Source organism: Lynx rufus, unplaced genomic scaffold, assembly GCF_022079265.1.
Source record: "Lynx rufus isolate CCGP_SWC_20201006 ecotype Redwood Valley unplaced genomic scaffold, mLynRuf1.p SCAF_23, whole genome shotgun sequence".
Classification (NCBI taxonomy): domain Eukaryota; kingdom Metazoa; phylum Chordata; class Mammalia; order Carnivora; family Felidae; genus Lynx; species Lynx rufus.
Genome location: NW_025814838.1, coordinates 20,719,397 through 20,745,330, shown reverse-complemented (window position 1 = coordinate 20,745,330; position 25,934 = coordinate 20,719,397). Strand labels below are relative to the sequence as shown.

At 43.2% G+C, this 25,934-nt stretch overlaps 1 protein-coding gene across 1 annotated transcript in view; it reads right to left on the bottom strand.

The window, feature by feature from the left end:
• The window catches only part of LOC124518040 (ectonucleotide pyrophosphatase/phosphodiesterase family member 7-like), a 32,315-nt gene extending 7,756 nt beyond the window's left edge, over positions 1-24,559 (bottom strand). Inside the window, exons 1-2 of the mRNA XM_047087821.1 lie at positions 24,310-24,559; positions 6,752-6,897 (exon numbers count right to left, since the gene is read on the bottom strand). Coding sequence (XP_046943777.1) covers positions 6,752-6,897; positions 24,310-24,559 — 396 coding nt within the window. The remainder of the gene's footprint in view (positions 1-6,751; positions 6,898-24,309) is intronic.
• Between the last annotated feature and the right edge of the window lie 1,375 nt (positions 24,560-25,934).

The following is a 25,934-nucleotide window of genomic DNA, read 5'->3' as shown; positions in this document are numbered from 1 at the left end:
TCTAAAACACTGTTAGTTGTAAGACATGTTATTATTTTATGTGCTACTGGAAGAAAAATGCTGCCAGTTAAACCATGACACTCCACTGACTTTAAGATGCACTCCAACTTTAGAGATGGCAAAATGAAAAAAAAAAGTCCCTTGGAATGGAGGAAAAAGTTGCTGATGGTGAGTGTGTTCTTTAACCTCTTATGCTTCAGGGTTTCTATATGTAAAATGCCAAAAAGTTGATGGTATTTTTGTGAGGATTAGGCCAGATAGCTTTAAGGTAAAGTGTTGGGTATTGTGTTTTGGCGTGTGCTAGGCGGTCTTTTCTTTGCCTCCAAGTATAGCAAATCACCATAAAGCCTTCGCTGAATTGTATAGTGGACAGTTTGCCTGCCTACCACCCAATATCCTTCTGCTGGTTCAGAGAGCGCTGACTTCCCCTAGAGGCTCTCCTCTCTGCCCTTGCTTCATGGCTGGTTTGGGATGTACTGGTTCCACATCAGGCTCCAGAAGTGGGATGTGGCTGTGGCCTGGCCAATTAGAGGACACTGCATCCATTGGCCACAGCAGTTGGTTCAGACGTGGGCCCATGTCCCAGTCAGAGCCAACAAGATTTGATCTTGGGACTTCTGGGGAGGAGAAGTAAGGGCTGAGGAAAGCTTTGAACCAGAAATAACTCAATATATTGTTTTAACAACACATGTGATTGCAAAGTTATGAAATATTCTTAAGTAATCTCCCCAGTAGAAAGGTGGCTGTTGACAAAGTTTGGGAAAATTGTTAGGAAAAAAAAATTATATATGCTCTTTAATGAGTTCACAACAAGATGAACACATCTCACTAAATAAGTCCTGTTGTTGGAAAGCATCTACTCAACCAGGACATGGCACATAGTAGGGGCTCAATAGATTTTTGGTTCAGTGAATGAATGACTTGTGTATTTGGGGAGCAAGTATTTTCTTTTGCCTCAGCAAAGCTATTAACTTGAAGACTGTATTGTGGCACTTGCTGTGTCACCCAAAGTTTGAATGTTCTGAAAAACACAAAAGATTTATTGGTTTTAGTAGAACCAAGATTGGTGTAACTCTGTTGATTTGGTATGGAGAATAAATGACCAGGAAGACTTTGGGGATAATGGCACCTGGGTTGTGGCTGTTTGATTAACAAATGAACAGAAGAGTATAAATAGAGAGTAATGAAAACTTCCTATATACTGTTTAAGAGAGAGAAACAAGAAAGCAATTTGGAAGTTGTAGGAGATGGTGTTGTCTTTCTACCCAGATCCCCTTACTGGGCCAGTGAACTCACATTCACTTCAGCTGCTCCATGTTCTGGAAAATTACCTTTAGCCAAGTGGCCAAATCTTGCCTCACCTGGAAAGTTGTTCCATACTGCGCCTTCAATCCCAGCTGCCTATGGCCAGGAATTGACTAATGGGAGGACAAAAGACCAGCTTACTTGCCTCAGGCTGGGATAACATGGGGGTGTAATTCATGCGCCAGAGCTCCCTGTGGGATCACGCTGAAGCTGGTATCCAACTTTGGGGACCATTTATCTTTCAAACCCTGCCCTGTCAGTTTCCCTTACTCCCATCTCCTGAGAACTCTCCCTCAATGCCTCACATGCACTAAACCCCTGCCTCAAGCTCTACTTTTAGGAAATTTGAAGTAAGACAGAAGTCTTAAGGTGTGCCTGGGTGGCTTAGTCAGTTAAGTGTCTGACTCTTGATCTCAGCTCAGGTCTTGATCTCAGGGTCATAAGATCAAGGCCTGCATTGGACTCCCTCCATGCTGGGTGTGCAGCCTACTTAAAAAAAAAAAAAAGGCAGAATTCTTAATACTAAATTCTTCGCAAGGCTCCAGAAGCTCTGCTATCCATAGTTATAGGTGAAATATTGTGCCCTCTGCCCTCCAGCATTCATTTTCTATTATGTGATTTAGTTTTATTTTCTATAAAACACTTTACTCAATCTGAAATTATCTTACTTTGTTGACTTGTTTACTATCTATTTCCCTCCCTTAGAATGGGAGTTCCAGGAGATCAGGGGCCATGTTGATTTTGTTGACCACTCTTTTCCTGGGACCTAGAATAGGCCTGGTTCAATGTAGGTGGTAATTGTTGGTTAAACGCATGTTGAATGAATGTATGAATTGCATCTCCTTTAGTGGGTGCAAAACCCATCCTATTCTCACTCCTGATTAACTTATGGAAATAGTTACAGAAGCTCTTCCTTTTTTGGGTTCTAGCATCTTATTTGTAATCTCTTCAGGCAACACATTTTCATTTCTGATAATAGAATTTATATGGTTGCTTTAACTTGCAAATCCTCTAATATTTATTTATTGCATTTCTGATTGGCATTACTCATAATTCTCAGTTTTTAGCGATGGTACTTTGTTTAACTTACATATAAATTGACTTTGCTCTGAAGTATGGAATTGTCTGGAAGGATAAAACTTTCAACGTTTTGTACAACATAGTTTGGCTATTTTATTATCTAGAATAAGCTGACATTGACTTTATGAGGGACTTAGGCAGCCTTGCCTATCCATTTGTGTTCTTGATGTTTGTGTGTTAAATCTCACATGTTCCCAACTTGAAATTGTTTTCTTGTGCTGTGTTCTCAACATACACTTTCTTTAAAGATATCCCAAGCTGTATGATTTTTTTTTTACTTGGTCCCATAGGAATTTTAAGAGTTACACTACTCCATGAAAAGAGCTCCAGAGATAAATGTGTATTTGAGTGTGTACACACACACACACACACACACACACATACAAACACACACACACACGACTCTGTTTATTTGGGACCCGTGATAATCAAAAGTGCTATTTTCAACAAATACTTCTGAGAAATAATCTGAGCACTTAATTGGATGCAAAAGAGTGGGTATTTACTATTCTACCCTTTAATTAGCATAATCAGTGTTTCCAGTAGCAATAGCAATTGGAAAATCGCTGGTTTTATTAGGTTCATTATTCTCCCTTAGTGTAGTTTTGCATCAATGTGGCTATTATTCTTAAGTTGCTTTTTTATTTTTTTTTTAATTTTTTTTTCAATGTTTATTTATTTTTGGGACAGAGAGAGACAGAGCATGAACGGGGGAGGGGCAGAGAGAGAGGGAGACACAGAATCGGAAACAGGCTCCAGGCTCTGAGCCATCAGCCCAGAGCCTGACGCGGGGCTCGAACCCACGGACCGCGAGATCGTGACCTGGCTGAAGTCGGATGCTTAACCGACTGCGCCACCCAGGCGCCCCTTAAGTTGCTTTTTTAAAACAAGAGTTGGTACTTACTATGGGAAAAATCCTTGTACAGATCCCACCAAACTCTTCAGAACAAATCATTAGAGCAGAAGTTTCAGTTTGGTTTTGTATTTTGTTTTATTTCTTCCTTTAGGTGACAGAGTGAATGTCACAAGGTGCATGTTTTAGGAAGGCCCTTGAACATTTTATCATGGCTGTGCTTTGGTGGGAAGTGTGTGTGGTTTAGGGAAAGGAGTTAGTTCCTCCTTCTAGGGAGTGACTGGGTGGAAAGAGATGGACTGTATGTATGTGAAATTCAGAAGTCTGAGTGTTTTCATTGCTTTTCTGTGCTCCAGAGGAGTCACTGAACAGAAGGAGCCAGACGGCCAAGATTCTATTTTCTCCCCATCCCACACCCTTTTGGAGGTCAGATTATTATTCTTAGAGCCTTTATGATGCATTATAAAAACATGGTTTGGGCCAATATTGGGATGAATTATTCTGTTATTAACACTCTAGGCAGAAGTACCTGGCACCATCTTGCTCACAGCTCTTCCAAGTTTGGAAGCTATTGTCTAGGAGACTTGGCTTACATTGAAAACCATAGCTAAACTCCCCACCGTCTCTCTGAATCCCCTCCTGGTAATAGCCTACCATGGTCCTGATACAGACTCTTGGCAGCCATGGGGATCTCACTCGGATCATCCTCTGCCATTTCACTCCTTAATACACTCTATAGCTCCTCCATAGAGAGGTGAAACGTGCCCCTAGGTTTTTATGGTTTTCTTGGATCTTACAGTCATGGCTGTCTGCCTTTCTCTGAGGATTAGGACTTCTGAACATGGTGAACCACCTCAGCCATTAATCATGTTCAGTGATAAGGTATGTTCATTTAAAATATGAGCTTGCTCTAAATGGAGCTTCTCTGTTCATACCCTGACCATTAGTGAAGTCCTGCTGGAGTGTGGATATGCTCATGGACCATGACTAATGGACGCAAAGGTGGCCAGGAATCCCATCTTTTAGGCATCATGTGTAAGGCATGTCAATGCTTGTGTATCTTGATGAACTCTGGCAGCATTAGTGTCATGGAAGGAAAACATTTTAGTCCTATCAAAGGTGAATGCATCAATCTCCACAAAGCCTGCCTGGAAGAGACTCAGGAGAACAATGGATTTTCCCAGTGATGGATACAGGCCAGGCCACTCCCCCATAGCCCTGCCTGGCAAAACATGTGGGCTCCTGAATGACATTTAGGGCCAGTTGGAATCCTGTTACTGGGGAGCTGACCTGGGGCCACAGGTCTGCCTTGAATGCAGTGGTTTTCCTGCTATCTCTTCAGGCTGCTGGGCAGTGGCTCTGTCCCATGGCAGGAGATATCAGTGGTAGAATGAGAGATGCACCAACATGACTTTCACTTGCTAAATGAATGGCGTGTTTTCAGTTGCCTGGCCCTGAACCAGATCCTTTTTCTGCATAACCACTTATGAATTCAGCAAAGAGGAAGAACACTCTGATTATGAGTTGAGCAGAAGGAAACGAAGTCCTGAAAATAAATGGCAATGAGACAAGAACTGTGAATAAGAAAAACTGCAGGAAAGAATGCTACCAGAACCCTCATGCCAATGAACAAATATCATAGCAAGTTGAATAGTGAATTAATGAAGACTGCCCAGATCTCCCTAGCAGTAAGATTCACTATCAGATCCATGGCTAAATGTTTTGGCCAAGGAAATAATATTCTGTTATGGTTAAGAGTTAAGAGTTGCTGAACCCTGAGTGAATTCAGATCTCAGCTTTGCCTTTTGCAAGCTTTGTGACTTTGATAAGTTATGGCACTGCTCTGTTTAACAGTTTACTTATCTGTTAAGTGGACATAATTGTAGCACCCACCTAAGAGCTGTTATAAATTAATAAATGTAAAGCACTTAAATCAGTATTAGACATGTAGTGTTATGAATCTTATTTTCTTGGGAGGACAGAATTTATTTGCATGGTGGTGTCTGCCTCAAAGTTAAAAAATGTGACAGAAGGGGCGCCTGGGTGGCTCAGTTGGTTAAGTGTCTGACTTCAGCTCAGGTCGTTATCTCGCAGTTTGTGAGTTCAAGCCCTGTGTCGGGCTCTGTGCTGGTAGCTCAGAGCCTGGAGCCTGCTTCGGATTCTGTGTCTCCCCTTCTCTCTGCCCCTCCCATGCTCATGCTGTCTCTCTTGTTTCTGAATACTAAATAAATGTTAAAAAATTTTTAAAAAATGTGACAGAAGAGGAAGGAATCTAGAGCCCAACAGTTAGGGGGAAAAATGAAGCTAAGGTAGAGTCATTGACAACTCCCTGTGATTCATCTAGAAGCTACATTGTCCAATATGGTAGCCCTTAGCCACATGTGGTATTTAGATTTAAGTTGAAATTAATTAAAATCAAATGCAGTTAAAAAGTTGGTTCCTCAGTCTCACTAGCCACATTTCAAGGGCTCAATAAGCACACATGGCTGGTGGCTTCCATTTTGGAAAGTACACAGTAGAACATGTCCATAATCAAAGAAAGTTCCTTTGGTTAGTTCTGGTTTAGAGCTGTAGTGACCAGCTGAAGTGCTAAGATGATTCAACTTCCTTTAATGACTAATAGTTTTTGAACATTTAGTTTTCAAGACATGTGCATTATCTCAGTTCACCCTCCCAATGGGCGTAAGAAGCAGGGACTCTGACAGTTTTCATTTTATGGGTGGGGCAAATCACACACCCAGAGGAGGTTGTTGCCCGAGGTCATGCAGCTGGAGAAGGGTGGAGCTGGCTGGATCCTGCTCCAGGTGTCCAAGTCCGCAGCCTGCATTCTGAGCTGCAATGGCACCATCTTGCAACATGACACACCCAGTGTACCTTGGAGCATAGAGGTGAAGCGCCAGTGCCAAGGGGATCTTTGGAGCAAAGATTGGTGTCTTGGGGAAGACAAGGAGGAGGTCCTACTCTGAAGTGATGACTGTGGAAGCTTATTAAGAAAACACAAAGCTGACAAAAGGTTTTGGGCTAGGACTTAAACACAGAGCTCTGATTTCTGCCTTTTTGAAGCAATAATAAATGGCTACCAGAATCCTTTCGAGTGAATGTTCTCTTAAGAACTTTCCGTGGTCTGAAGAGTCATTAAATGGTCAACTTCATTCCTAAGGGCTTTTATGCTTAAGTCTGAGACAAGTGTATAAACAGACATTTATGAAAGTGCTGCTGGGTTAAAAAAATGTGACAGAGCCCTATGGTGAGCCCTGGAGGTACAATTGTGATTACGCCACTCTGCCCTCGTAGAGACTTATCCATCAATAATGGCTAAATGCATATTTCAATTAATACTTATGTAAAATCTATTAAATAAGCACATCATCATTATTCCCATTACACATTTAGGGAAACATGCTTAGAGAAGTTAAGTCACTTACTCGAGGTCATAGCTTCTAACCCCCGTCCCACATGCTTAGGAATGAGATGCGATGTCCCTGGAAGCCAACCCAGGGTTTCTGAAAGTACCTGTCTCTGGGCTGTGATCCAGAGGGGGAGAACACCATTGTCCCACCATTCAGTCTTATTCTGTGTGGTCTTGAAGGAGTACTTCCAGTGTGTCTCTGTGTTAAACATCATGTTGTGAATGACTCCATGATCTTCAATCCAGCGACCTTGGGAATGAAGGAGGGAAGGTACTGATAAGTTCAATGAATGGATACTGCCAGCGGTGTCAAAGTGATCTTAAGACCTCCTCCAATATCCTTCTGGTTGGCCTACTTCCTCTGGGGGACTGTCACTCTGGCTGGCCACCCTGGGGCTTCAGATTTGGTTTTCTGGAGGTGCAAACATTGGTAGCCATAAAGAAAGGGCTAATAGAATCTCACACCTGCCAGATTGGATCTGCTGCCTGGAACAGTCCTGGAGGAAGCTGGGGTGGGCTGTGGAAACTGATGGGCGAGGAGGGAAGGCTTAGGGAGGCCAGGTTACTTAGGTTATTCTGTGTCCAGAAGGCAAGAGCCTGGGATTTAGATATATCCTGTGGGGTGATATTCCTTATCTTCTGCTTGTGACGGTCTGATTCAATATTGAATATCTAGTGGGCCTAATTCTTGGCAAATATCCCAGGGTTTTTCCTAGGACTCCCATTGGCTGTGCTGTTTGAGGAAAACAATGGAATCAATAAAGATTTCTAGACATAGATGGGTATAGACTTATTTCTCTCTACTTAAAGAAGGAAAGTGGATTTTGGGGAATGTGAGTAAGCTAGATTATTCTTGAAAACATAAGAATTGAACCAGATATAGAAAGTACCTGTGATCTTACACTGTACTGGGGGAAAAGGAGAGTGCATACTGGGGAGTAGTCTAAAGACTTAACCAAAAGACCCAGGGAACAGCTGAGTGTCCACTCCCCCACCTTCTGGAACAGATTCCTCTGGGTGACCCTACTGATTGCAATAAGATAGTGATGATTTCTCCTATTTCCAAGGTAAATCAAGGCAGGACATTCTGTGACTAAAACTTGATTGTCACGGGAATCGAGAGGGGAAAATTCTCCACTGGCTCAGTCGTTGCCAAGCTGCTGGTGGGTAAAGTCCTCTTAGGATGGCCAAGGCTTTCATCTGGGAAGAAGCAAAAATAGTTGTTGCTCTATCATTTCTGCCTTGTAGGTACACCATGCTTGGAATCACTGGGAAAAAGTTGCACTGCTGTCAGGGACTGGGGTCTTGGTATCAAGGTTCCTGGTGAGGGATCAGATTGGATGGTCAACAGGGGAAGAGCATGGACTTAGAGTCCAAAAAGAGCTGGGTACCAACTCTGAGTTAACTTCTGAACCTGTTATGTGAACTTGAACAAGCCCCTAACCTGCCTGGCCTTGGTTTGCCTGAATAATAGTGGGTAGGGTTTGTGTGATGAAATCATGGCACATATTTATTGTCCTGCCTTTAGAGATTTTCCCCTTTACAGGAATCAGGCACAGAGTTTGCTCAAGATCATGTAGCAGTACTGGGCTTTGAACCTAGGAGGTTTGGTTACACCCCGCTTTTTTTTAATAGGTAAAATTTGCAAAACATAAAAATAACCATTAACATTTTAAAGTGTACAATTCAGTGGCACTTATTATAGTCACAATGTTGTGCAATAATCACCTCTTTCTAGTCCCAAGGTATTTTCATCACTGTAAAAGGAGACTGTACCCATTAGCAGTCACTCCCCAGTTCTCCATTCCCCTACCTGCTACTGGCCGTTAATCTGCTTTCTGTCTCTATAAATTTAGGTATTCTGGACATTTCATAGAAATGAAATCTCACAATACGTGACTTTTTGTGTCTGGTTTCTTTTACTTAGTCTCATGTTTTCTGGGTTCATCCATGTTGTAGCATATATCTGTACTTCATTCCTTTTAATGGCTGAATAATATTCTGTTGTATGAATAGACCATAATGTGTTTATCCATCTGTTAGTTAGTGGACATTTAGGTTGTTTCTAGGTTGTTTGGCTACTGCGAATAATGCTGCTATGAACATTCATGTACAAGTATCTGTTTGAGTCCCTGCTTTCAATTCTTTTGGATATATACTTCAGAGTAGAATTGGTGGGTCATATGGTGACTCTATGTTTAACTTTTTGAGGAATTTTCCATAGTGGCTGTACAATTTTACATTTCCACTAGCGATGTCCAGGAGTTCCGAATTCTCTGCATCCTCACCAATACTTGTTTCTTCCTTTTTTTGATTTTGGTCAACCAAGTGGATGTGCAGGGGTATCTCATTGGGTTTGCTGTGCATTTACTGAATGACTTATGGTGTTGAGCATTACAACCTGGGCTTTTAATCTCTCCGTGATACTGTATGTCACGAGGGGGGTTGAATACCACAAGTGAGGGTACTTTGTTATGGGTAGGTGGGGACCAAACGGACAAGAACTTTTCCTTTTTTGAAATCTACAACAAATCCTCTCCTTGTTGTAGTGTCCAAGTTTTCTCATGGCTGAGCCATGTCATATCACAGCAGATGAAATGGAAGCACAAAGATAATTCACCCAGGTAGTAGCTTGCTTTTGTCTTTATCTTTTTTACCTGCAAATCCTGGATTCTGTTCTGTGTGACTCTTCCTGCCCAGTAAAGAGCAAATCACCATGGAATTATAAATGCCTGCCACTTCACCTGTTCTAGTATTTATCCATGGTATCTATACCACCACCATTAGAATCAGTTGAACTACTGTTAAAAAACACAAATTCTCTGTTCTCCAATCTAGCCCTTGCTCAATCCACACATCTAGGGTTGGGTCTGCGAGTTTGCATTTTCATAAGCCAACTGACATGTCAGAGCCACTGGTTCAGGGACTGTTAGTCATTCACACATGTATGTGGATTAGTTCTAGCAGATTACCCATTACTCCAAAATCTGGGTTGATAGCAGCTTCCCTGAGAGACCGAAGGGAAGGCTGGCAGCTGTCAAAACCTGGAGTATTGCAGTATCTGGGGAAGCTTGGGGGCTCAGAGACATTGGGAGGATTTGGAGGAGGGATAGGAGGAAGCAAAGGACACCATGGACATGGAAACTTCCCCTCCCTGAACCTTAATGATTCTGGTTTCCAGGCTCTGGGACCAAGAGGTCAATTATAGTATCAGTTAAATAGACTAGCCTGGGAACCCATCATAGAATCCCTTTTCCCCTCAAAGAGATGTTACCCAAGTTTCAAACAACTAATCTAAAATGAGTTCAGGGAGCATGACCCTTCCATTTTGTGGCACGGCTAGTCCCAGTAATTGCAAAAAGGGAACTGTCTTCATGGTGTTTGTGTTATTTCCACCCTGACACTTAAAGGTATGTTCTAAATCCAGCCAGTGGCTGGGAACCACTAATGACCCAGCAGGAATTTCCATTGCCCCTTCGGTTCCTCCTTCCTGCTGCTCAAGCCTTTTATCATGGTTAAGGCCCTGTTCTGGAATGTGGGCAGAACAAGACGGGGAGGTGGGGGGAAAGCTAAGAAATGAACAGCTGTAGGGAGCAGCAATCAGTTTTACTAAAATTGCATTTTGTACTCTGGAGACAATCAGGGACTGGGCTGGGAAAGCTGCGTGAAGGCAACAGTGTTGGCCATGCCTGGAGTTCCAGTAGCTGCAAAGGAACTGGTTTCACTTGGGTTGGGTGATGCTGCCCTCACTGCAGTATGATGCTACAGAAGCAGGGCTGCTTTCAGGAGTGGGACACCTGGGTTTGGTCTTGGCTCTTGAAAGCACTTGTTCTTCCCTTGGGCTTCATTTTCCACCTTCATAAAATGAGAGGATTAATGATTTCCAAAGTCCTCTCTGGCTTTATCCATTCTGAGAGTCTATTATCCATGTCATTTCAGTGTCTGTGATGTGGGTAATTATGCAAGTTAAACAGGAAGTAGGATGAGCTCTCTCAGAGAGCGTGATTCCTGCTGCTTGCTAATTATGCTTTAATCAGGGTACAATGCATACTCCCACACCATACCAGTTATGGCAGGATGCGGGTAAATTCTCCCAGCCGAGCATTTCAGGTGTGGGAATGAACCCAGCTAGATTCGACTCCTTTCTCTTGATTCTCAGAAACTGACATTTATTTATTTCTCAAATACTTGCAAGGTGAACTTAGAGAACCATCAAATCCAGCATTTGATCCAAACCCTCCCCTTCAAACATTTTGACCCAAGTACTATCCTCCATTGTCCCATGGTGTTCATAATCTAGGGACCAGGGGAGAGAGTTAATAAGAGAGCATGTTCTGGGGGTGCCTGCAATGCTCACAGTCACTCACTCTTAGGATTCCCCAACTTACAGGCACTGCCGAGAGGCAGGTCTAGGTACCATATTTGTACCATGTGGTGTCTCCTCCCTACATTCATTTGGCTGGCGAGAAACCCAATTCTCTCTCAAGACTTAAACGAAGAGATGCAGTAACTAATCAGCTGGTGGTGGGCTCCCAGTAGCCTACCATGATAGGTCATGAGCAAAAAGAGAAAGCGGTTGTGAGTGAGAGAATTAGAGATAAGAGAGTTCCTGGGGCTGATTAGAAGGAGCACTGGGTTTCTGGATGTCTTCTTTGGAAAAGTGTCTATTCATGTCTTCTGCCCATTTCTTCACTGGGTGATTTGTTTTTCGGGTGTTGAATTTGGTAAGTTCTTTACAGATTTTGGATAGGGTTGATGGGGGGGCAGGGGAGAGGGGTAAATAGGGGATGGGCATTGAGGAGGGCACTTGTTGGGATGAGCACTGGGTGTTGTGTGTAAGTAATGAATCATGAGAATCTATCCCCCAAAACCAAGAGCACACTGTACACACTGTATGTTAGCCAACTTGACAATGAATTATGTTGAAAAAAATAAATAAAAAAAATAGGGACCACTGGGTTTCTGAGAGCCAGAAAAGTAGGATCTGGTTTCTCTAACTCCATTTTCCATTTTTCCTAATTATCCCTCATTTGGTTCCCTTGCCCAAGTTTGCCTGTTAGTCTTGCAAGGTGTTCCTTTCCCTTGAGCTAGTGTGAAAGGATTTCTGTATTTTACAGCTGTTGTTCCCTGACATAGCTGGAGATCAGTGCTCCAATAGATGCTGAACAAAGTGCAGTGGGAACACAGAAAAGAGGGTATCAGGGAAGGCTGCACAGAGGAGGTGACACTGGAGCCTGGTGGCAGGTGAGAGTAAATGCAGTCCATCCTTGAGCAACATGGGCTTGCATTGTGCAGGTCCATTTACATGCCATATTGTTTTTGACAAATACAGTACAGTACTATAAATGTATTTTCTCTTCCTTATGACCTTCTTAAAATTTTTTTTTAACGTTTTATTTATTTTTGAGACAGGGAGAGACAGAGCATGAACAGGGGAGGGTCAGAGAGAGGGAGACACAGAATCTGAAACAGGCTCCAGGCTCTGAGCTGTCAGCACAGAGCCCGACACGGGGCTCAAACTCACGGACCGCGAGATCATGACCTGAGCCGAAGTCGGCCACTTAACCGACTGAGCCACCCAGGCGCCCCTCCTTATGACCTTCTTAACAACATTTTCTTTTATTGTGAGAATATAGATTATAATACATATAACGTATAAAATATGTGTTAATTTACTAAGTTATCAGTAAGGCTTCTGGTAAATATTGGGTTATTAGTTTTTAAGTTTTCGGGGATTCAAAAGTTCTATGTGGGCTTTTGACTGTGTGTGAGTTCACCACTACTAACCCCCATGTTGTTCAAGTGTCAGCTGTATTTGCCATGATTTTTAAATATTAAAACTAAGCAGTTCACTGCTTGGGCAGAAGTAGATAGTGGTGGTTTTATAATACCCTGCTCGAGTTGTAACCATTGTCAGTTACCTCCCTTCAAGGATTAGGTAGCTCAAGTTTGCCTAGTTCTTATTTGTTAATGACGTAAACTTACATGATATGCCTTGGGAAAGAAGTGAGCACTGTTCTATTCTGTTGTTGTGGACAGATCACTATTTTGGCCATTGTTAGATGGCTTGAGAGTTTAGTTCCATAGTTTGAACAAAGATAGGGTCAGGCGTCTACCCGGTAAGACTGCTGAAAATCTTTCCTTTTTTGATTATAATGACAAAATGGTCGAGATGGTTCACGACAGGCTTATTGTTGTGAACAATAACAAACAACAAAATTGTTGTGACTGACTTATTGTTCTAGAGCAGAAGCCCTGCTCTAGAACCTGCAATTTTTTCCGTTTTTGCCAGTGTTTTAGGCTATTCCTTGGCTTGTGATGGATGAAAACCACTCCTAAGGTTAGGACTAGACCAGACGTAGACTCTAGACCTATATTAGATCTGCCAAGGCTCAAACCTTCATGGGCCTTCAGATCATACAAGAAATGGATATCTGTGCAGTATTGCCGTTGGCTGTCAGGGAGTGTCATTGGAACTGGGCACACATGGCATTAATGCCATTCCATCCTGCTTATACTTTGCATTCAGCATCCATCTCATTTCCTCTTGAATTTCAGGTGATTATCTATAAATATGTTTTCTCCATTAGTTTAAAAGCTTCCTAAGAGTAGGGCTGTGCTCATTTATTTTGGTATCAACCTGGCACAAAGCATAGGGCTTTACCCTTAGTAGGCATTCAACAAATGTTTGTTGAGTTTAATTGAAAAAACTCCCTCTTACTTCTGCCCCATTTGCAGATGGCCAGGTATGCTCTGAACAAGTAGAAAGCAGAACCTGATTTAATCCAAAGTCAATTTGGGAAAAAAGATATTTTAGTGGGATTAAAATAAACCATGCCATAACTTAATAACTCAATAAGGGCATTCCTCTCCCCCCACCCCCCAAACATTTGCTCTGTTCCTATCTACTAATTTTCAGGTGGAACAGTGTATATTTACAGATAGTCCATCTGGGTGTAGACACACTTTAATGCTGAGAAACTGCTTGTGTTATTCACTAATTCCTTTAAACTAATCTACCTTATAAACTATAAGCATATCTTCATTTTCCTCCCGATTTGTGATTCATTAAGTTCACATTCCCAAAACCAAAGAAGAAAATGTCTTGTTAACCAGCTAGTATGAAGTCAGGAAGAATGGTTGCCAAATCAGGTCAACTAACCACCTTAAATCCACCCAACATTCTTTTCTCAAGCTAACAAGCTCATTCAGAACCACAGCCAAGACACTGATGGGAAAGCAGCCTCCACTGATGCTGAAAACCACACTCACCCAAGTTTACACACCCAGGGTACCACCCATTGATAATACACTGGACCCATAACTAAAGTACTTGAAATGAGAACAGGTGAACCAATCAAAATTTAAAACCTTATCAATTCCTGCTATAGAACTGAGGCTTGTCCCCAACACTAGCACTCATGATGGCAGCCCTTGTCTGGACAGAGAATATAAAACCCTAGCATGCCCATTTTACTAAACCACTCTTGCTCATGTGTAAGTGCGAATGAAAAATGCTGATGCTGCTTCTTTTTGACACTGCTTTTTAATTATGGCCATCAATAAATCATTTTATCCTTGAACAAGACTTGAGAATGGCCCTAAGGCAGAGGCACGATTCCTTAGGAACTAGGCCAACAGAGAATGGTCTTTCACACTCTATACCTCTTCCTTTAATCTGCTGTCAAAAGCAGAAACGTTCTCTCTTTGAGTAGCTGGAAGCAGACGGCTTCTTGAGTTCCATCTGGAAACTCTATTAACACACAGTTCTACCCTTGACCTGCCTTACTAGCCACTGTCACGGAAATGGGATCTCTCCGCTGTATTTTTTTTTCTCACTTTATTTTCTCCTCTTACCACTATAGTGGACTGAATGGTGCCCACTGGCACCCCCCGCCCCCCCCCATTTATATGTCCATATTCTTATTCTCAGAACCTGTGAATGTTGCCTTATTTGGAAACTAGGTCTTCATAGTTGTAATTAAGGATTTTGACATGAGACGATCCTGGATTATCCATGTTGACTTTAAATCCAAAGACAAATATCCTTACAAGAGGCAGAAGAGGAGAGGATGCAGACGGAAAAGGAGAAAGGAGACAACATGATCATGGAGGCAGATATTGGAATGATGTGGCTACAAATCAAGGAATGCTGGTAGCCACTAGAAGACAAAGTGGGAAGGAAAGATTCTCCCCTTGAACCTCTGGAGGGAGCATGGCCCACTGATACTTTATTTTGGGCTTCTGGTCTCTGGACTTTCAGTTGCTTTAAGCCACCCAGCTTATGGTACTTTGTTACAGCAGCCATAGGAAACTAATACACCTGTGCTGTTACTCTCAAGTGGTTCCAGCTTTTCTCACTCAAGACCTTGGAATCCAGAGCAGTCATGATTTTTTTTCTCAGTTGCTGTGGTGTTTTGGGCTGACACGTTCTCATGTGTAATCCATAGACCTGAAGCATCAGCATTACTTGGGAGCTTCTTGGAATGGCCCCACCTCAGATCCTTTGAACTGGAATCTGCATTTTAACCAGATCCCCAGGTGATTCATATACATATTCAAATTTGAGAAGCACTAATAGGAGAATCTCTAAGGTGGCAATTAGATCTTTTCTCCACCTGGAAGAGTCCTACTTTCTTCATGTTAATTATGGTGTGGAGGTTATATAAAAACAAAACCAAATCAAATTCTTTGGTTAGAAATTTACACTGATGTGTTATAGATGACATGGCATAATGTCTGGAATTTGCTTTACAAGGTTCCAGAAAGGGGACACCTGGGTGGCTCAGTCGGTTAGGTGTCTGACTTCAGCTTGGGTCATGATCTCACATAACCTGCATTGCGCTCTGTGCTGACAGTGCCGAAACTGCTTGGGATTCTCTTCTCTCCCTCCCTCTCTGCCCCCCTCCATCGTTCATGCTCCATCTCAAAATAAATAAATAAACTTAAAAAAAAAAAAGATTCCATGATGTGCCTGGGTGGCTCAGTCACTTGAGCATCGAACTTCAGCTCAGGTCATGATCTCATGGTTTATGAGTTTGAGCCCCTCATGGGGCTCACTGCTGTCAGTGCAGAGCCCGCTTCAGATCCTTTGTCCTCCTCTCCCTTTGCCCCTCCCCCACTTGAGCATGCGCGCGCGCGCGCGCGCGCGCGCTCTCTCTCTCTCTCTCTCTCTCTCTCTCTCTCTCTCTCGCAAAAAATAAACATTAAAAAAAAAGTTTCCAGAAAGAAAGGCAGGCAGGCAGAAAAGAAGAAAGAAAAGTCCACTGAGTGGAGACAATGGAACAAGATTGGCAAAATGTGGAAAAATTCTTACAGTTCGGTGATGGGTATAGGGGGTTCCTTGTGCAATTTTCTCTGCTTTTTCTACACTAATTTTAGAAATTAGTGTACTGAAAAGTTAGGGAATACCCTGGTTTTCCAGCCTTCCTTATTTTCAATTATTTTCTTTTCTTATTTATTTTCTTAATAATAAGAAATATTTTCTTATTTCTCCACTTTTCGTTCCTTGTGGAAATGATTAGTGTTGGAGACACGTCTTTTCTGTCTCTATCTGTGGTTTTCTTTGCTTTGTTTCATCTGTGTTTGGGGCTTTGTTGACTTCCAGGACTTTTTCAGTGGAGAGTGGTTTCTGGGGGAGAAGGATGGGAGCTGATTAAAAGGTTTACATCTTCTAACTAGGTTTCCAACAACATCTGCTGGGCTTGTACTGTTAACCAGCAGCAGGGATTTAATTTCCTTTTCCTTTCCCTACCTCTCTTACCTCTTTCAGACTCTATTTTTTTTCACTGGATAGAGTGTCACATGGGTGACCTTTGGCCCTCTGATTTATATGTGATTTGTGTATTATACCTCTAGTTCAAGGGTTCTCAAGTAGGGGGTGATTTTGCCCCCCAAGGCACATTTGGCAATGTCTGGAGACATTTTCGGTTGTCACAACTGGGAGAGGGGAGGGATGTTGCTAGCATCTAGTGAGTAGAAGCCAGGGATGCTTCTAAGCATTCTACAACACACAAGACAGTCTCCCCAAAGACAAAGAATGATTTGGCCTAAAATGTCAGTGGTGGGACATTGAGAACCCTGCTCTAGTCTTAAAGATCATCTAAATACATTTGGCCATGCTTCTTTTGCTCTTGTCTCAGGCAGAAGGAGAGGTGGATTCATGACTGGTTACGACATCTATGAGGACTTTTTACCTCTTATAGGTTGATTTTGGGATAGAATGTAAGTAACTGATCATTTGTGCAAATTGTGCCCTGCCCACCTCCAGGGGCACCACCCACATAGCATTCATGAAAACAGTTCTTCCCAGAATTGTGCTGTACACCGTCTACATGGTTACAAGTGGTGGTTCTGATTTTGGAGTTGTTCTGGTGGGGTTCTGGAATTGGGAGAAGCTTAATTTCTGAATGGTAGGGACCTTGAGCCTACCATCGAGTGTCCTTCCAAGAAAGGAGGAAATGAAGAGCAGAGAGGACCTCACTGTTATTATCCTTCACCATCATCTCCTTACGAGCATCCCCCTTTCACCTCTGATCCATATCTATTTGACTAGATTTAAAATTGTTAAATTATAATATCACAGCTTACATTTTCTATAGCCTTTGTCTGAAGCATGGTGGTGATAGCTTCTTATTTTCAGTAGGTTCCTTGGGGGAGAAAATATATGCTGCTGCCATAAGACTTCCTATCCACCCACAACTTGCTTGGCGGGATTTCCTTAGTTTCAGCAGCATAACTTATTCTCACTGGTCTTCAATCACTTTGCAATAAAAACTGAGATTGCAGAAATGTTCACTGTCATTACCAGTGATGGAGCAGTAAGTACAGGCTTCTGGAGAGGGAGAAGGAATTGGGTGATTTAAACTAGCAGAATGAGCTTCTAACCCTCAGAGAATGGCTTTTCATTTCAGTGAGATCTGAGGGGAATTGGGACAGTTCAGGGAGACTGGGGGGGACCATGCTGGGATGTGGCTGTTTGCAGGTGTGGGTACTGTATCCACGGGGTGCCCCATAGCTGAGGCTGTGATTTCTTGGGACTGAGTACTGGGCCACTGGACTGTACACCCCCATCCATACATCGTCAGCCCCAGGCTGGCGTGGTAGACCTCAGCACTTCCTGCCAGTTCTTCCTCTGTTGGTCTTTTCTCTGATAACAGTCCTTGACTTTCCACTGGGAACCCACCGGCCCCTGACTTGCAGTCCACCTGGTTTGTGTGAGGCTTGCCACCCCCTTAACCCCAAACTGGGGGTGGACATGTAGTCTCAGTTTGTGTGTTCAGCGTTGTTCCACTCTCCCCCGGGCCATAGTGATTGGTTCTGAGAAGTAAATTGGTCCAATGAGAGCCAGTCTTGGGAATTTTGTGGTCACTCTTAGAGAGAGACAGAGAGAAAGAGAGGGAGAGGGAAAAGGAGGGAGATAGATCATTGTGATGACATAATATGAGGATCTGGATTACTAATGCCTGTAGTTATCAATTAATTATGTCTTACGGTACTGTTATTGGTTGAACTGTTTCTCAAAAAAGATGTTGAAGTCCTAAGCTTAGATGCTCAGAATGGGACCTTATTTGGAAATAGGTCCACTACAGAGATGAGGTCATGCTGCAGTGGGGTAGGCCCCTGATCCAAATGACTTGTTCCCTTATAAGAAGATGACTATGTGAAAACAGAGACACAGGGAAAATTCTGTGGATTGGATGGAGGATGGGACTGTGGCATCTACAAGCCAATGAATGCCAGAGATTGCCAACAAACTATAAGAAGTGAGGAAGAGACAGGAAGGATTCCCTGTGGATTTGAGAGGGCCTACAGCTCCATGAACACCTTGATTTCCAACTTCTGGACTCCACAAGTGTGAAACAATAAATTTCTGTTTTTTTTTCTAAGATTAAAAAAAATCTTTCAGCAATCTCTACACCCAACATGGGGCTTGAACTCACAATCCTGAGATGGAGAGTCACATGTTCTACCAACTGAGCCAACCAGGCACTTCATAATTTTCTGTTGCTTTAAACTGCCCAGTACTGTTAAGTAAACTGTGGTACTTTGTTATGGCAGCCCTAGGAAATGACTATAAATACTTTCAATTAATAATTCTCCCCCAACTTCTTCTCCTCCTCCTCTTTGTCCTCCTCCTCCTCATTTTTGCCTAAGCAACAGAAAGTCTAATACTGATGTGGTGACACACTATGATTGGACAGCCCAGCCTCCATGGACATTTATTGCCCCTGTGACATCAACCCTTGGGGTTCAGGGGTTAGCCATAATTCTGCGGGCTTTCTGGAGCTTCGCTCTGGGGCATGATCCTGTTAACTTTTGCCTTTACGCAAAGACTGATGCTCACCTCCTGTTTATCTAAGCCCCATCAGGGACCTGTTTGTGCTAGGCAGAATTCCAAAATGGTTCTCAAGGTTCTTGTCCCCTGATATATATGCCTGGTATAATTCTTTTCCCTTGAACATAGGTGAGACCTGTGGCTTGCTTCTAACCAACAGAACCTGGAAAAGTTGAGATTTTGCAGATCCTTTGAATCCTCATCAGTTCATTTTGAGTTCATCAAAAGGAAGATTATCCAGCATGGGTCTGACTTTATTAGGTGAGCTCTTAAAATAGGATCTAGAGCAGAGAGACCCTCTCCTGTGGCGTCACCTTGATTGTGACTTTGTGAGACACTGAGCAGAGGCTCCAGCTCACTGGTGCTGACTCCTTTCCCATGGATACTGAGAGATAATACATGGGTGTTGTTCTAAACTGTTAAGTTTGTGGTAATTTGTTCTGCAGCCACAGAAAAGTAATACATCATTCTATTTTAAGAAACTTCCAGGTCCTGTGGCCAAGTTCCCCTGTGTGTGTGTGTGTGTGTGTGTGTGTGTGTGTGTGTGTGTGGCATGGAGTTTGGGGGTGGGGGTTAGGAAGCCAGGTGGGAAGAAGGAAACTATGTTGGAGGAAGTAATGGCCCATTCACTGGGGGAGGGGATGAGCTTGATTAATGTGCAGGCCTACCCAGTGCCTGTCTTTGGGGAGCTGGAGGGAGAATGTTTCCTCCAGAGCCAAGGCTTGCTTTGCACTTGGGAGCTTAAATCCTAGACAGGGGCTCTACTTCCCCGTCTTGTAGGTGGTGCTGGGGGAGCCTGTACTTGGAGGAAAAATTTGCATTCTTTGTAAAGATGCAAAGATTTTTTTGAGTGTAGAGGTGATGAAGTAGGATATTTTGAATTAGTAGCCAGTTTTCAAGAAATCTTTCCTTGAGTCTTTTGCTCAGGACTTCTGCCCTTCCTGCTTCAAGGAGAGGACGCTATTGGAGAAAGCATGGAAAGTGGGTGTTCTCTTAAGCTCTGCCCCTTATGGTAGCCATAGAGGAGCTGTGGTGCAGAAAAAGGCTTATGGGGGGGACACAGCCAAGTGAGAACACATCTCTCTGTCTGATTCCCCGAGCTGTCAGTGAAAGGAAACACAGAGGCAGAAGGATCCACAAGAAAGGGGCTCTTCATCTTTCTCCCTGGCAGAGCTGCAGAGAAAAGGAAACAACACCTGAATAGATCTGTGGGATCTGGAAACAGAGGGGACATGAGCCTGTGTCTTGGGACAAGTCCTAGGAAGTGGCAAGACCTTGGAGTCACTTAAGTGTATAGTTGGCCATTGTTCTCACTGCCAGGCCCAACAGAGATGCTAAAATAATTGTTGAGTGGAAGAATGAATACGTTGGAAGCCCCCTTAAAAACTCTCCAGGAGGACTTTCTTTACCAGCAGCAGGGAAAACTGATGAAGGTCATGTGACTCTGGTTCTGGGGTGAGGGCTGAGATACCCACACATCTGACAGCCCCCAGGTATGAGGAGGCCCTGCTGCCCATATCTGGGCAGCAGATTCTCTGGGGGGCCCAGGGTTCTGTCCTTGGGCAGCTGAGTCAGCTGTCTTAGGGAAGCTTGCTCATGGGTCCTTGTGCTTGGGGCATGGCTTCTCCTGGCCTGGGACCACCTGGCCCCTGCTCCTTGAACTCTGTCTAGGAAGCTCAGGGAGATGGCCACATGGCTTCTCGGACCTGAGCCTGTGTTGGAGCTAGGATGTGAAGCAGTGCAACAGGCTCTTCCTCATCACCTCTCTTCTGTGTTAAATTGCCCAGAGGTGTTCGTAAGAACACAAGTTAATTAATCGTTGAGCTAGGAGAGCCCCCTTTATCATAGTTTGTGTCAGGTCTGTACCCTAGAATCTGATGAGGTCTTTGGGTGCTGGCAGCACACATTTTAACCGTTATTTTTTCTATTACGGATAATTCTTGTGCACACTGGAGTCAGACAGAGGTTGGCTTGAGCTCAGCTCCTGAAGACAAATGCTGGGGGTTTTGCTGGGTCTGGGGTGGTCTCTGTTTCATTAATACAACATATTCAGGATATATACTCGTTTCCTGGAAGCTCTGGGGATGGACAACATTCAGAGGGGTTTGGAAAGATTACTTAGAATCAAAGACACTGACGGGCTGTAGTCATGCTGGAGGGTAGGGATTGAGGAGCCAGTGTCTGAACCATCCAGGACTGAGTTTGAATCCTGCCTCTGCCCCAGAAAAGATTTGTACATGTTTGAGCCTCAGATATCTCTGCCCTGTAAAGAGGGTAACTGTCCTGACTTCATATCACCGTTAAAATTATTGAAAGATCTGATGATCGTGGTACCTGCTTGGCCTATTCATAAGCAGGTTCAACCATTCAAGGCAGGGGTTTTCAGCTGGGGCCAATTTGCTCCCACAGCAGACATTGGGCAATGTCTGGAGACGTTTTAGGTTGTCATATGGGGAGGAGGGGTGCTCCTGACATCAGGTGGGTGTACAGACCAGGGATGCTGCTCAGCATTCCACAGTGCACCGGATATCGCCCCTTCAACCCCAGCACAGAGAATGATCTAGTCCCAAATGTCAATAGAGCTGATGTTGAAAAACCTGTTTCATAGTTGAAGCAGAGTGAATGTTCACTTGCTCAATAAATGGCAGGTCTAGTTATAAATAAGAGGGTTCAAAGGAACATGTTTTTTCCACAGTGGGTGAATTAAAAAGATTATTTTGTATACAGTGCTTTGTTATTTATAGGCAATACATTTCACATGGTCCAAGATCTAAAAATTATACAGGGGGTACAGTCCAGTCTCCTACCCTGTGCCCTCCTCGGAGGAACCAATATCGCCAGTTTCTTGTATATTTAGCCAGATTTCCTCTATGCATCTACAAGTAATTGTATCCATATATATACACATCCATATTATATGAACACATATATTCATGCTACACACATTCTTTGCATCTTGCTTTTGTCACTGAATCCATTTTGGAGATAACTTCCTATCAGGACACAAAGAACTTCCTCATTTTTCTTTTGAAGGTAACAGACTATGCCATTCAATGGGTGTCTGGTATTTTATTTAGCCATTCCCCTCTGGGTGAATAGTTAGGTTGTTTCTGTTTTCTTGTGGTTACAAATGCCAATGCAATGAATAACTTTGCATGTACATCATGCATCATTTTCCACCCAGCAGATATATATCTGTTGGATAAAGTCCTACAAGTGGAATTGCCAAATAAGAAAATTTGTGCAATTCTGATTGTATTGGGTGTTGCCAAATTACCCTCCGTTGAAGCTGTACCCAATTCCATTTCCCACTGGCAATGAATGTAGACGAGGAGGTGCAGTAATTTTATAATTTTTAAAATTTGCTCTCACTGTTTATATCTTCTCATCAAGAATCTTCTGGGAATAAATAAAAGGTGGGCATGCCTTATAATATTTTGTGCCCATCATATTCTCAGTGTTCAGGGACCCAGAATCTGCCCATGGGAGGTCTTTTAAGTGTTACAAAGTTAATGCCACTGGGAAGTAGCATTCTCTTTCTCCAGAAAAGGGCTATTTAGTTCCTGCTTCCTGGCACTAATAGTTCCCAAATGACTTGCCTCTCAAAGAGTTTACATGTAGGAAAATCTCCCTCTGAGTGGTTGTTCAGCTTTATTTTTTAAGTTTCTGATTCAAGGGCCCCTTTGAGAGTCTGATGGAAGCGATAAAACCCTCTCCCCGAACAAGGTACTAGCAGTTTGTGTATCATTTCAGAGCCTCCCAGAGCTGCCTTGGACCCCAAGGGAGTGGTTTTCTGGATAGGGGTGAGGCTCATACTGCCAGGCACCATTCCATACCCCACAAGAGGGTTCTGTGGATTCCAGACTCAGAGCTGGGCAGAACCAGTTCCACGTGGCCAGGGACACCCTGGTTCCAGGCCTGGCTTCTTCCTTGCCCATTTCTTGGCCAAGTGACTGATGAGTTATTTGGCCTCTCTGAGCCTTCATTTTCTCATCAGTGGAATGAGGACAACACTTGCTTTGCAGTATTGTTGTATTGGAGACATTGAAGCCTAAGCACCTAGCACATGCCTGGCTTCAGGCCCATGTTGGAGAAAAGGAAGCTGATGTTATTCTTACTATCATGGAATCCTTTGCATTATGGTATTTGGGATTATGGAATGACCACATTCCTTCCTATCACAGACACCTGGAACATGCTCTTCCCTATGCCTGAATGCTTTTCCTTCCTCTTGTCTCCTGTACTCTCTTTCGATTCTCAGTTCAACTGCTCCATCTCAGAGAGCCTTTTCCTGTTTCCAATTTCAAGTCAATTTGCCCTTGCTCTCTTCTGGAGAAACTCTTCTCTTCCTTCTCAGTGACTTTCCTAGTTGTAATGAGATCTGTTAGTATCTTTTCTTGTCTAATGTTGTGTCCTCCTCTTGAGCTACACGTTCTAGGTAAGCTGGGGAGACTGGCAAGGGCAAAGGTACTAAGACAGGTGGGGACTGGGTGGAGGCACAGGCAGGTGACCTTTGTGATCTGGAAAGAACCGTGTAAGGGAAAGAGAAATAAGAGAAGATAGGAGAGAGTGGATCAGGGGCCAGGTCATGGGGACTTTCTGGGCCACAGAGAGACAAAATTTGAATTCTCTTCAAAGAGTATTGGTGTCCCTCCAACTCTTCAGTAATAAGCCAGGGAATCCTCTAATCTAATTGAGCTCTTTAAACTTTAATGTTTTACTATTTTTATAAAGTTCTTTTAATAATTTACTTTTGTTTTTTTAAATCATTATTTTTTTAAATGTTTATCGAGAGAGAGAGAGAGAGAGAGAGAGAGAGAGACGGAGCATGAGTGGGGGAGGGGCGCGCGCACACACACACACACACACACACACACACACACACAGGGAATCTGAAGCAGGCTCTAGGCTCTGAGCCATCAGCACAGAGACCCATGTGGGGCTCGAACTCATGAACTGCGAGATCATGACTTGAGCTGAAGTCAGATGCTTGAATGACTGAGTCACCCAGGCGCCCCTAATAATTTGCTTTTGGAAAAGATCACCAGCCACTGTGTGTAAGGCAAGGTGCAGGGTGGGTGGGTCTGGGGAACAGGGAGCAGGGGGTAGGGAGGCTGCAGCTGTGTGGTCCTGATTCTGTCTGCAGACTGGGGCTCTGTAGCAGTGGGGTTCTAGAAACCTGAATATTCTTAGCTAATGCTTCTTCCATTTGCATGAACTGCCTCCGTCTCCCAAGAGCTGGTTGAGAATGAGCTGTATCTCAGGGAATGACAGACACTGGGGCTTCCACTAGCATTGGCAAATTGGCTGCAGAGTGGAGCTTACCTGAGATGGTGGTGAAGTGAGACGGGGACGTCATTGTCACGAAGGGTGGTGTGAGGTACTTGGCCTTCACGCCCTCCTGGGCCAGGCGGTCCATGTTGGGGGTGTCCACATCCTGGTCATAGTTCCAGCGGAAGCCATCGAAGGAGATCAGCAGCAGCTTGTTGAAGTTCTTCCTTCCAGGGACAGGGTGGCAGCTGGCCCAGCCCAGCAGGACGGGCAGCAGCAGCGTGAGGACCCCAAACCCTGTCATGCTGCGAGCACCAACATCACAGAGTTTGTGGGCCGGCTCCCATTTTCTCCCTTTTTTATCTGTGATTGAACAAAGTCCAAATTGATAATTCTGCCTGAGCTCCGCTGTGGATCAAAACACCTAGAATGTAACAAGATGTCATGTTTTACGTGATGGAAAGTTCTGGAAATGGATGGTGGTGATGGTGGTACAACCTTGTGAATGCATTCAATGCCACTGAACTGTACACTGTAAAATGGTAAAAATGGTAAATTTTATGTCATGCATATGTTACCATGATAAAAATAAGTCAAACCATGTGAAATATTTTGGACTTTTATATCAATTCCACTATTGTGAAGATTTAGGGAACAAATTAGATTGGTGCTTTCCTTTGCTCAGTATATTCTGTTTTTATAGGGAGAACAAATTATTGTGAATTATGACTACAAACGCAGCCACCATGGATTGAGGGCTTGTGAGGACTAGGAACTGTATATACATTATCTATTCCATTTAACTAAAAAAAATCCTAGGTAGGTTATTAGTTGGAAATGCCCCATAAGAAATAAAAAAAGAATACTGTGGCTAAATACACATAGGATAACACCATTTTAACCATTTGAAAGTGTACAAATTCAGTGACATTTGGTGCATTCACAATGTTGTAAAGCTATTATCTCTATCTAATTACAGAACTTTTTCATCCCATCAAAAGGAAATCCTATACCCATTAGCAGTCACTCCTCATTCTTCCCTTGCTCCGTCTTTGGCAACCACTAATCTGCTCTTTGTCTGAATTTGCCTCGCCTGGACATTTCATACATGGAATCATAAAGTATGTGACCTTTTGTGTTTGGCTTCTCTCACTGAGCATGATGTTTTCAAGGTTCATCCATGTTGTTATATGCATCAACATTTCATTCTTTTCATGGCTTATTAGTGTTCTACTGTATGGATATGCCACTTTTTATACATCTACTCACCAGCTGATTGACATTTGGGTTGTTTCCACCATTTGGCTATTGTGAATAGTGCTCCTATGAATATTTGTTTGAATACCCTCTGCTTTCCACTAAATTTTTACAACATATCTATCAGGTGGTTTTTACTTATTATCTGCTGCATAAATAGTTCAGAGAAACTATGGAACCACTTCAAGGTACTACAGCAGATGTGAGGCTGGAACTTCAGTTTTTATACTTGGCTACATGTTTGCTGGGCATGGGAGGGGTGTATTAAATTTCCCAAGGGAACAAATTGCTTTGTATACTATTCTTTTTTTTAAAGCATACTATTTTTTCATGTTTATTTTATTTATTTTTGAAGGGTGGGGAGGGGCAAAGAAAGAGACAGAATCAGAAGCAGGCTTCAGGCTCCAAGTTCTGAGCTGTAG